Below are 12,608 nucleotides of genomic sequence, written 5' to 3'. Positions count from 1 at the left end.
TTTAGCATCACTTACCTATTTGAGCTCTACTGCCGCCTACAATTAATGGTTCAGCTGAAACAAAATAATATTAATCATCCATGTTGCATAACACAAAAGAAGGCATACAATATACTATGTAAACTTCTTCAGAAACTGATGTCTACAAAGAAGGCATCACGAAGCATGATGTAAGGTTTCATCACTTATTTTTATTTTTGAACATGTTAAAATTATTAGGATTGTAATAACAAGAAAATTTAAAATGGTTTTATTTTAATACCTACCGGTATTGTAAAAGCTGTTTGTAAGGTTTGAAACCACCCAGTAACTTAAAATTGTGTAGCCAATCAGCTTCAATAAGTGTGTTTATCATGAAAGGCTGGATGTTTTGAATCCCAGTCCAGCACCATAAACACATGTATTATTATTGGCCATCCAAAAATATAATTAAAAAAGCAATACTTCTTATCCGTAAACCACTCTCTACTATATAAGTATTAAGAATTTAGTTTTCTCAGAGACACTGAAAATTTCTGAGATAATAGCAGACGTTTCTTAAGTGCATAGTTAAGTTTCACAGATCTATTAATCAATTTCATTGTCCCAATTTCCTCAAAAGGTATTTGAATTCATGAAATACAGTCAACTATGAAACTATCCTAAAAACCATGATCTTCTCTCCAGTAGTCAATCTGAATTGTGACAAGGAAAGAATGCTACCCCTACCATTGTCCTTGAAATTGATTATCAAATGCTAATTGCATCTGGAAATAAGAATACAGTTTCCTTCATGTTATGTGATCTTAGTAAACTTTTTTATTACATTCCCTAGATATATCGGGTGATCAAAAAGTCAGTATAAATTTGAAAACTAAATAAATCACGGAATAATGTAGATAGAGAGGTACAAATTGACACACATGCTTGTAATGACATGGGGTTTTATTACAACCAAAAAAATACAAAAGTTCAAAAAATATCTGACAGATGGTGCTTCATCTGATCAGAATAGCAATAATTAGCATAACAAAGTAAGACAAAGCAAAGATGATGTTCTTTACAGGAAATGCTCAATATGTCCACCATCATTCCTCAACAATAGCTGTGGTCAAGGAATAATGTTGTGAACAGCACTGTAAAGCATGTCCGGAGTTATGGTGAGGCATTGGCATCGGATGTTGTCTTTCAGCATCCCTAGAGATGTCAGTCGATCACGATACACTTGCGACTTCAGGTAACCCCAAAGCCAATAATCGCACGGACTGAGGTCTGGGGGCCTGGGAGGCCAAGGATGACGAAAGTGGCGGCTGAGCACACGATCATCACCAAACGACATGCATCTGTCGGACATTTTGTGAACTTTTTTTTGGTTCTAATAAAACCCCATGTCATTCCAAGCATGTGTGTGTCAATTTTTACCTCTCTCTCTCTACATTATTCTGTGGTTTATTAAGTTTTCAAATATATACTGACTTTTTGATCACTCGGTACTTCTTGAAAAACTTGGATTTATGAAATAAGTAACTCCCATTTAGCTGTAATTGTGTCTTATTTTAATAGCAGCAGGCAGCTTATTTTTGGTTAATAGTAGATGTGTTCCTGTGTAGGCAACAAAGACAGGCGAGTCACAGAGCTCAGTGCTTCGATGTTTCTACTCCAGTGGCACAGTAAATTATTCATGTACTTATGTAGGACAATTGTCACTTATCTACTAGGCAGATGCGTCCAAACTAATTAAGGCATGTCATGACCCATGGAGTTTCAGCTTGCCATGCTGAACATCCTGGAAGCAACACTGAATTTGTTTGCACAATAAATGCTCTGCAGGCCAGAAAAAACACAATTTCTGTTCAGATTAAACACAGACACAGAACAGAAATCAGTAAAATTCTTGAGAATTCATATTAATCCAAAACTAAACTAGATAAAAATATTTACCATGACTGCAGAGAAATGGCATGAGTGTTATGTTTCATGAGGAAACTGTGAGATTTAGTCACAAATCAATGTCTGTGACTGTCTTGCTTCATTTTCTTTCAGCCTTATATGCTTTACAATGTGCTGCTATAGGGACACTCTTGGCATGGGAGGGATGTATTTGAAATACAGGAGAAGGTACCAGTAGTTAGAATGATGCGCACAGCTGGAAAGCATGTCACTTTTTCATACTGCACCACATAAATAAAAACAGCCTTCAAATGAAGCCAAGCCTGACAACATCTTAAAATGGAATCAACATAAATGAAATAATGAAGAAATGTGTGGCAGGTTATCAACCAAAGAAGAAACTTACCTTCGTATGATTTTCGTTAAGTGCCTCACCTTATGTTAATTGAAGACAAGGGTGCTAGCTTATTTAGGATACTTTCACTTTCTGTTGTCCTACTAAATTACTTTCTGAGGCAATGAAGAAAAATAAATAAAGCATTTGCTGAATTTATTCATCAAGAAAAGTTCAAGAACTCGCCTCTAATGACCACTCATCTCTAATGACCTCATCATCAATGGCACAACCAAAAGAAGCTTATTAGAATAATAAGGGTTTCATGTAAATCTACTTTCAGAGTACTTAACATACTTCCACTGCCATGCATTTATATACAAAAAACCATTTTGTTTTTCAAATCAAATGCAACTGATAATGACAAGTCTGGAGAGAAATTGTGATGTCCATGGCCATAGCAACAACAGAAACTTTCATACAATCCATACAAAAATGTGTTAGAAGAGTCATTCCACATAGGTTTGAAATTTTTTAATAAACTCCTGGGGAAATAAAAGTTATTAAGGGCACAAAGTCCTTAAACAAACTCTATAGTCATATTTACTGTGGCACTGATTCTTCTCAGTAAGTGAATACACAGATGTATCAATTACAATGCCAAAGATTTAACTGCTTTTTGGGTAATATCTAAGTTTATATCACATGTTTAAATTATTTATATGTATCACAATCCATGTACATATTATTTTGTATTATTTAAAATTTTATTTATCAACATAGATACAGTGTGCTCTGAAATTTTTATATGTCAAGATCACTGTCAATTTTGGGACTAATCTTTGTTTATTAGCTGTTTAAGGTATAAGGTCCTGTGTGTTGCAAATACCAAACTTTTCTGTTGTCACTGCTGCTCTATTTTCATGGAGAGAAAGCCCATATACACTTATCAGCCAGAGCATTATGACCACTGACCTACCATGGATAGAAAAACATCCAAGTGACAGCACTGTCACTAGCAAGGAATGACTGTTAGTTAGACACACATGTAGTATCAGTGAGCTTGCTGTCCTTGTGTAGAATAGGGAAAGTGCATGATCTATGCGAATCTGACCAAAGGTAGATTGTGATGGCCCAGAGGCTCGGCATGGGGACATTGGAAACTGTACAGCTTGCTGGGTGTTCAAGGAGTGATGTGGTAAGTGTCTTCAACATGGGGGAAATCCAAGGTGAAGCTACATCCAGATGTCATGGGTTTGGGCTGCCACCCATCACTGCACATGTTACATGTTGTAGGCTGGGCAGACTGGAAAAACAAGACAGGTGGTGAACCGTGATGGCACTAACATGTTGGGCAGAGTGCAAGTGTGTCTGAACACAGTGCATTGAACACTCCTAATGATGGGCCTCTACAGCCGATGACCCATGTGTGTGCCAATGTTAATACCTTAACTTCAGCAGCTACAACTGAAATGGGCACATGACCGTTGGCGCTGGACATTGGCACAGTGGCAGTGCATTGCATGGTCTGATGAATAATGATACCTTCTTCATCATGCCAATGGGATTGCATGAATCCGTCATCTTCCAGAGGAAAACAGCTCCTTGACACCTGTACTGTGGGATGGAGATAAGCTGGCGGCAGCCCCATTATGCTCTGGGTAACATTCACGTGGACTTCCATGGGTGCAGTGAAGCTCATGCAAGGCCCATGATGGTGAAGGAATATCGTACACTGGTTGCAGACCAAGTACACCCCTTCATAATGATCACTGTTTCCCAATGGCAATGGCATTTTTCAACAAGATAATGCACCATATCACAAGGCCAGGAGAGTGATGGAGTGGTTCGAGGAACACAGTGGCAAGTTCCAATTGATGTTCTGGGCCCCCAACTCGCCAGATCTGCCCCTGATTGAACACATCCTAATTTTTTATTTTTTCTTCCTTTCTTTCTTTATTTCTTTTTTTAAATGTTTCACAAACTAGGAAGCTCTTCCCTGGCACCAGAGCTCATCGCCACTCCCCTCCCCCCCCCCCCCTCCCAAATTTACAAGAATTTGGTGACATGTGCACAGATGTGGTACCAACTCCCCCCAGTGACCCACACCAAGCATCACTCCTTCCATGCCACAATGTGTCACCACTGTTATCTGAGACAAAGGCGGACATTCTGGCTGTTAGGTAGGTGGTCATAATGTTCTGGCTGATCAGTGTATATTAGTCATTTTGTATCATCAGCCCAATATCTTTGTGGAAACACAATACAAGATTTCTGGCCTTCAATGAATCAATTAAATCCTAATTTTTTTTATTTTTTCTTCCTTTCTTTCTTTATTTTTTTTTTAATGTTTCACAAACTAGGAAGCTCTTCCCTAGCATGTAGCTGAGCAAGGTGGCACAGTGGTTAGCACAATGGACTCACATTCTAAGTGTCAGTTCAATTCCATATCCACCATCTAGCTTTAGGTTTTTCTATGATTCCTCTAAACTGCTTAAGCAAATGCTTGGATGGCACCACTGAAACGAAACTGACAATTTTCTTCATGTTAAATACTGATCTTCCTTTCTTTTCTTTCCTAGCATGTATCTTGTGATACATGTGCCACTGTTATCATGATTTGCCAAAACTCTTTTATTTAAATTTGTGGACAGGTTGCCCTTCCTTTGCTTCAATCATCAGTTAACCTAAGGGAGGGAAGTTGTGTGCACTGCCTGTCTGTTAATCACGTAAACTTAGTTCTGAGTGTTAAATATTTGTGTATTTGTGTTTTTGAGGCAGAGACTGGGGACCAGCTCAACATTTTCCTAAACAAGGGAGGAAAACTACATTAAAAGCAAATTCTGGTTGGCCAATGTTCCAAACCAATAGTGGTTACTTTGCCACACAGATTTAATCCATTTCTGGCTCATTTCCTGGTCTCATGGGCTACTGTATTGTGCCTTAAGCTATATGAGCAGGTCTTTATTACTCCAGGGAAAATTATTTTCTATACTATAATTCTATACAAGACTATAATTAGTTAAAATATTGTGAAAATGATATATAGCAGAGATGATGAGCTGCAGATAGGCACAACAAAAAGACTGTCTGAAAGTGAGCTTTCAGCCAAGAAGACCTTTGTCAAAAACACACACACACACACACACACACACACACACACACACACACACACACACACACACACAGCACACAGACACACACACACAAAACTCTCACACACATGACCACAGTCTCTGGCAGCTCGAGCCAGACTGTGAATAGCAGAGCATAATGGGACAGGCAATTGGGTGGGCGTAAGGAGGAGGATGGGACGGAGGGGAGGAAGGATAGCAGGGTAGGGCTGGGGGACAGTAAAGTGCTGCTGTGGGAGTGTGCAGGGATGAAATGGAGACTAGGGCAGCTAGGTGCAGTCAGAAGGTTAGACAGAGAGAATGGGGATAGAGGGGGGCCGGGGCGGTGGGGGGGAGTGGAAAAGGAAAGAAGTGAAAAGACTGGATGTGTTAGTGGAACAGAGATCTGTGTAGTGCTGAAATGGGGAACACCGAGAGGGCTAGATGGGTAAGGACAATGACTAATGGAGGTTGAGGCCAGGAGGGTTAGGGGAATTTGAGGTGGAGGTCAACATCGAGGAAGGTGGCTTGTTGGGTTCATTGATGGCATCTTCATCATCTGGATCATAGGTGAGGACACCCTATCCACATTCCTCCAGAACCTCAACACCACCCCCATTTGCTTCACCTTGTCCTACTTAACCCAATGAGCCACCTTCCTTGATGTTGACCTCCACCTCAAAGATGGCTACATCAGTACTTCTGTCCATGTCAGACATGCTAACCACCAGCAGTACTTCCACTTCGACAGCTGCCACCCATTCCATACTAAGACTGCATCTGTAGTGGCGAATGGCCCATCTCAAAATATATTGAGGGTTTGACTGAGGCCTTTACAGACCGACATTAACCTCCCAACCTTGTACAAAAACAGATCTCCCATGCCTTATTTTTCCAGTCAGCCACCAACTCCCAAAGTCCCACTGCACGGCCACAGAGGAGCATTCCCCTTGTGACTCATTACCACCCAGGACTGGAGCAACTGAATTACATTCTCCGCCAGGGCTTTGACTACCTCTCATTGTGCCCTGAAATGAGAAATGCCCTACTCACTATCCTTACCACTCCTCTCACAGTGGTACTCCACTGCCTACCAAACCTACACAATATCCTTGTCCATACTTATACAATCCCTGCTCCCAACCCCTTGTCTCATGGCTCATATTCCTGTAATAGACCTGAATGCAAGACCTGTCCTATACATCCTCCCACCACCACCTAATCCAGTTCTATCCCATCAGAGGCAGGGCTACCTGTGAAACCAATCATTGATCTACAAGCTAAGCTGCAACCAGTGTGCTGCATTCTATGTGGGCATGACAACTAACAAGCTGTCTGTCCACATGTATGGCCATTGACAACTGGACCACTCTGTTGTGAGCATGCCGCCAACAACATGTTATTCATTTCATCGGCTGCTTCACAGCCTGTGCCATTCTCCCCACCAACACCAGCTTTTCTACAATGTGCAGGTAGGAACTCTCCCTGCAATATATCCTACGTTCCCGTAACCTTTCTGGCCTCAACCTTTGTTAATCATTGTCCTTTCCCATCTAGCTCCTTCCCTGTTCCCATTCCAGCACTACATAGCCCTCTGCCCCACCAGCACACCCAGTCTTTTCACTTCTTTGCTTTTCTGGAACATCCTCCCCTGTGCCCTGCCCACTGTCTAACTTCCTGACTGCACCTAGCTGCCCTACTCTCCATCTCATCCCTGTACACTCCCACAGCAGCACTTTACTGTCTCCCACCCATATCCTGCTATCCCCCCCATCTCCACCCCAGCCTCCTACTTTCCCCCATCTGACTGCCTCGCTCATCATGTGCTGCTACTCACAGTCTGGCTCCAGCTGCCTGAGACTGTTGTCGTGTGTGTGTGAGTTGTATTTGCATGCATATGTGTGAGTGTGAGTGTGTGTGTGTGTGTGTGTGTGTGTGTGTGTGTGTTTTTGGCAAAGGACTTGTTGACCGAAAGCTCACTTTCCAAGTCTTTTTGTTGTACTTAACAGTGACTCAGCATCTCCGTTATATGGTGAGTGGCAACTGTCCTTTTCACAATATTGTTACATTCAATCCTGGATTTTCCATTGTATAATTAATTAAAAGTTTCTACAGACATTTATTTCACAAGTGTCTAATTGTCACTTACCCGACTCAGTGTTTCTGTTGCCACCAGCAATAGATGGTTCAGCTGGAAAAAAGGAGCTATTATTTGGGATGTAGAAATATCTTAAGCTACAGAAATTTATTATTAATATTATGCAGAATTCACTGTAGACTCATAGTTTGTGTTTGATTAATGACACAGGGAGTTTTTGATGTTCCCAATGAGGGATTCAGGTCATAATGCAAGAATCACTGACTACATGTATCTAACCTTTGCTATCTTCAGTAATTTATTTAGTTTATCAGTTACATGTTCTATGAGGCACTCGCACAATAGGCTATACCATAAGTCATACAGCAAACGTACTGTCTACTAAAATGTGTTAATATAGTAGAGAAAAGTTTGTAATTTAATAAAAGAAATAACTGTATAATCATTTGCATTAAGTGGGCTACAAGTTTCTAAATAAAAATTCTTCAAAGGAATTGATGGATTTGTCTAGAAGTGACGTTTTAGCTTACCTTCAAATTTGCCTTTTTTGTGAGAGTTTTGTATCGTAAAGTAAATTGTCGAATATATTGTTTGTAATGTTATTCTCCCTTTCTAAGTAATAATGAGTTTTATTGATGATTAATAAAGGAAATTTTTCATCTAATATTGTAATTAAGAAATCTGGTGGGCTATTTACAGCCAATTTCACAAGATAATACATGTTGTGTGTGGTTGGTGTTAAAATACCAAACTTTTTAAGTAACTGACTACAAGAACTTTATGGAAACCACTACATGTTAGTCTAACTGCATATTTCTGTGAAATGGAAACTTTGTTTTTGAATGATGATATACAAAATAATATTATTCTGTAGGACATTCTCAAATGAAAATAAGTGCAGTATCTTAATTAATTATTCATTTCTCTCCAATATTGTAGTAACAGAAGTGACTGGACTGAGTTGCTTAAAAGCTACAAAATAGGTTTATTCCAGTTAAAGTCTTCATGAATGTGTATATCAAATAACTCTTAAGATTCTCTCTTTATTATTCACTCTCTCTTAAAAATAAAACAGAAATATTGAATGAGACACCACTTCCATAAAACCAGTCAACAAGTCTCTCACACATAATTTATGATTTACTTTGTTGCTTTATGTTTGTTTTGATTTATTATACAATTCACATCACTTGAAAAAAAAAATCTGCTATGTGTATGTCAAATATATATGGACCATATATTCACCCATATTCTCAATTCTCCGACCATCCCCATGAATAACCTGCAAAGGAAAGCCCAATTCATTACCCAGTATCACTCTGGAGTGGAGCAACTTAAACCATATCCTCCACCTGGGCTTCAACTATTAACATCCTGCCTGCACATAAGAAACATCGCCTAAATCCACCCCCCCCCCCCCCCTTTCAAAAAAGGTATTCCACTGCATACCCAACCTACAAAATGTTCTGGTTCATTCTTATGCCACACCTACTCCCTACTCTTATTCAAATGTGTCATACACCTGTGGAAAGTCCAAGTACAAAGCTTATCTTATGCATCCACCCAGCACATCCAACTCCAGACTTGTCACAGGAATGTCCCGCTCTATCAGAGGTAGGTGAAATTACAAAAGCACATCTTGACATGGGATCATTGCCATAGTTATGGCAGTGGCTTGTTTATCATAACAAGCTCTGCACTGTTAGCCAAAAATCCATTTACCTGTGAGGAAACATTAAATTGTTTACCTTAAACTTCTCTATAAAGAAACTATCATGTATGGGAATCTTCGCTTTTTCATTCTTATCAGTTACTGAAATCAAATTTCTCTTCTCAAAATCATTTAGAAAATCCACACTGAAATTATCATAGACCAATAGCAGCTTCTAGAATGAGATTTTCACTCTGCAGTGGAGTGTGCGCTGATATGAAACTTCCTGGCAGATTAAAACTGTGTGCCCGACCAAGACTCAAACTCGGGACCTTTGCCTTTCGCGGGCAAGTGCTCTACCATCTGAGCTACCGAAGCACGACTCACGCCCGGTCATCACAGCTTTACTTCTGCCAGTATCTTGTCTCCTACCTTCCAAACTTTACAGAAGCTCTCCTGCGAACCTAGCAGAACTGTATATATATATAAAAATAGAGGGAAACATTCCACGTGGGAAAAATATATCTTGAAAGAAAGATGATGAGACTTACCAATCAAAAGCGCTGTCAGGTCGATAGACACACAAACAAACACAAAATTCTAGCTTTCGCAACCAATGGTTGCCTCGTCAGGAAAGAGGGAAGGAGAGGGAAAGACAAAAGGATTTGGGTTTTAAGGGAGAGGGTAAGGAGTCATTCCAATCCCGGGAGCGGTTAGAATTACCTTACGGGGGAAAAAAAGGACAGGTATACACTCGCACACACACACATATCCATCCGCATATACACAGACACAAGCAGACATTTGTAAAGGCAAAGAGTTTGGGCAGAGATGTCAGTCGGGGCGGAAGTACAGAGGCAAAGATGATGTTGAAAGACACGTGAGATCTGAGCGGCGGCAAATTGAAATCAGAAATTAGCGGAGATTGAGGCCTGTCGGATAGCGAGAAGAGAGGATATGCTGAAGGGAAAGTTCCCATCTCCGGAGTTCTGACAGGTTGGTGTTAGTGGGAAGTATCCAGATAACCCGGACGGTGTAACACTGTGCCAAGATGTGCTGGCCGTGCACCAAGGCATGTTTAGCCACAGGGTGATCCTCATTACCAACAAACACCGTCTGCCTGTGTCCATTCATGCAAATGGGCAATTTGTTGCTGGTCATTCCCACATAGAACGCTTCACAGTGTAGGCAGGTCAGTTGGTAAATCACTTGGGTGCTTTCACACGTGGCTCTGCCTTTGATCGTGTACACCTTCCGGGTTACAGGACTGGAATAGGTGGTGGTGGGAGGGTGCGTGGGACAGGTTTTACACTGGGGGCGGTTACAGGGGTAGGAGCCAGAGGGTACGGAAGGTGGTTTGGGGATTTCATAGGGATGAACTAAGAGGTTACGAAGGTTAGGTGGACGGCGGAAAGACACTCTTGGTGGAGCGGGGAGGATTTCATGAAGGATGGATCTCATTTCAGGGCAGGATTTGAGGAAGTCATATCCCTGCTGGAGAGACACATTCAGAATCTGATCCAGTCCCGGAAAGTATCCTGTCACAAGTGGGGCACTTTTGGGGTTCTTCTGTGGAAGGTTCCGGGTTTGAGGAGATGAGGAAGTGGCTCTGGTTATTTGCTTCTGTACCAGGTCGGGAGGGTAGTTACAGGATGCAAAAGCTGTTTTCAGGTTGTTGGTGTAATGGTTCAAGGATTCCGGACTGGAGCAGATTCGTTCGCCACGAAGACCTAGGCTGTAGGGAAGGGACCGTTTGATGTGGAATGGGTGGCAGCTGTCATAATGGAGGTACTGTTGCTTGTTGGTGGGTTTGATGTGGACGGACGTGTGAAGCTGGCCATTGGACAGGTGGAGGTCAACGTCAAGGAAAGTGGCATGGGATTTAGAGTAGGACCAGGTGAATCTGATGGAACCAAAGGAATTGAGGTTGGAGAGAAAATTCTGGAGTTCTTCTTCACTGTGAGTCCAGATCATGAAAATGTCATTAATAAATCTGTACCAAACTTGGGGTTGGCAGGCCTGGGTAACCAAGAAGGCTTCCTCTAAGCGACCCATGAATAGGTTGGCGTACGAGGGGGCCATCCTGGTACCCATGGCTGTTCCCTTTAATTGTTGGTATGTCTGGCCTTCAAAAGTGAAGAAGTTGTGGGTCAGGATGAAGCTCTCGCTATCCGCCAGGCCTATCCTGACAGCGCTTTTGATTGGTAAGTCTCATCATCTTTCTTTCAAGATATATTTTTCCCACATGGAATGTTTCCCTCTATTTTTATATATATATATATATATATATATATATATATATATATATATATATATATATATATATATATATATATATATGTGTGTGTGTGTGTGTGTGTGTGTGTGTGTGTGTGTGTGTGTGTGTAAAAAGAAAGATGATGAGACTTACCAAACAAAAGCGCTGGCAGGTCGATAGATACGCAAACAAACACAAACATACACACAAAATTCTAGCTTTCGCAACCAACGGTTGCCTCGTCAGGAAAGAGGGAAGGAGAGGGAAAGACAAAAGGATATGGGTTTTAAGGGAGAGGGTAAGGAGTCACTCCAATCCCGGGAGCGGAAAGACTTACCTTAGGAGGAAAAAAGGACAGGTATACACTCGCATACACACACATATCCATCTGCATATACACAGACACAAGCAGACATGGCCTTTACAAATGTCTGCTTGTGTCTGTGTATATGCGGATGGATATGTGTGTGTGTGCGAGTGTATACCTGTCCTTTTTTCCTCCTAAGGTAAGTCTTTCCGCTCCCGGGATTGGAGTGACTCCTTACCCTCTCCCTTAAAACCCATATCCTTTTGTCTTTCCCTCTCCTTCCCTCTTTCCTGATGAGGCAACCGTTGGTTGCGAAAGCTAGAATTTTGTGTGTATGTTTGTGTTTGTTTGTGTATCTATCGACCTGCCAGCGCGTTTGTTTGGTAAGTCTCATCATCTTTCTTTTTACATATATTTTTCCCACGTGGAATGTTTCCCTCTATTATATATTCCATGACTTACCAAACGGGAAAGCGCTGGTAGACAGACACAATAAAAAAAACACACACAGAATTTCAAGCTTTCGCAACCAACGGTTGCTTCGTCAGGAAAGAGGGAAGGAGAGGGAAAGACGAAAGGATATGGGTTTTAAGGGAGAGAGTAAGGAGTCATTCCAATCCCGGGAGCGGAAAGACTTACCTTAGGGGGAAAAAAGGACAGATATACACTCACACACACACACATATCCATCCACACACATACAGACACAAGCAGACATATTAAAAGGCCAATATATATATATATATATATATATAATAGAGGGAAACATTCCACGTGGGAAAAATATATTTAAAAAGAAAGATGATGAGACTTACCAAACAAAAGCGCTGGCAGGTCGATAGACACACAAACAAACACAAACATACACACAAAATCTAGCTTTCGCAACCAACGGTTGCCTCGTCAGGAAAGAGGGAAGGAGAAGGAAAGACAAAAGACAAAAGGATATGGGTTTTAAAACCCATATCCTTTTGTCTTT

At 41.1% G+C, this 12,608-nt stretch overlaps 1 protein-coding gene across 1 annotated transcript in view; it reads right to left on the bottom strand.

Moving 5' to 3' along the window:
• Positions 1-12,608, bottom strand: part of LOC126186363 (trypsin-1-like) — a 171,465-nt gene that overhangs the window by 102,640 nt on the left and 56,217 nt on the right. The window contains exons 2-3 of the mRNA XM_049928202.1: positions 7,466-7,507; positions 16-54 (exon numbers count right to left, since the gene is read on the bottom strand). Coding sequence (XP_049784159.1) covers positions 16-54; positions 7,466-7,507 — 81 coding nt within the window. The remainder of the gene's footprint in view (positions 1-15; positions 55-7,465; positions 7,508-12,608) is intronic.

This window comes from Schistocerca cancellata, chromosome 1 (assembly GCF_023864275.1).
Source record: "Schistocerca cancellata isolate TAMUIC-IGC-003103 chromosome 1, iqSchCanc2.1, whole genome shotgun sequence".
Lineage (NCBI taxonomy): Eukaryota > Metazoa > Arthropoda > Insecta > Orthoptera > Acrididae > Schistocerca > Schistocerca cancellata.
Note: the sequence above shows the minus strand (reverse complement) of the source record. Positions and strands in the feature narration are given on the sequence as shown.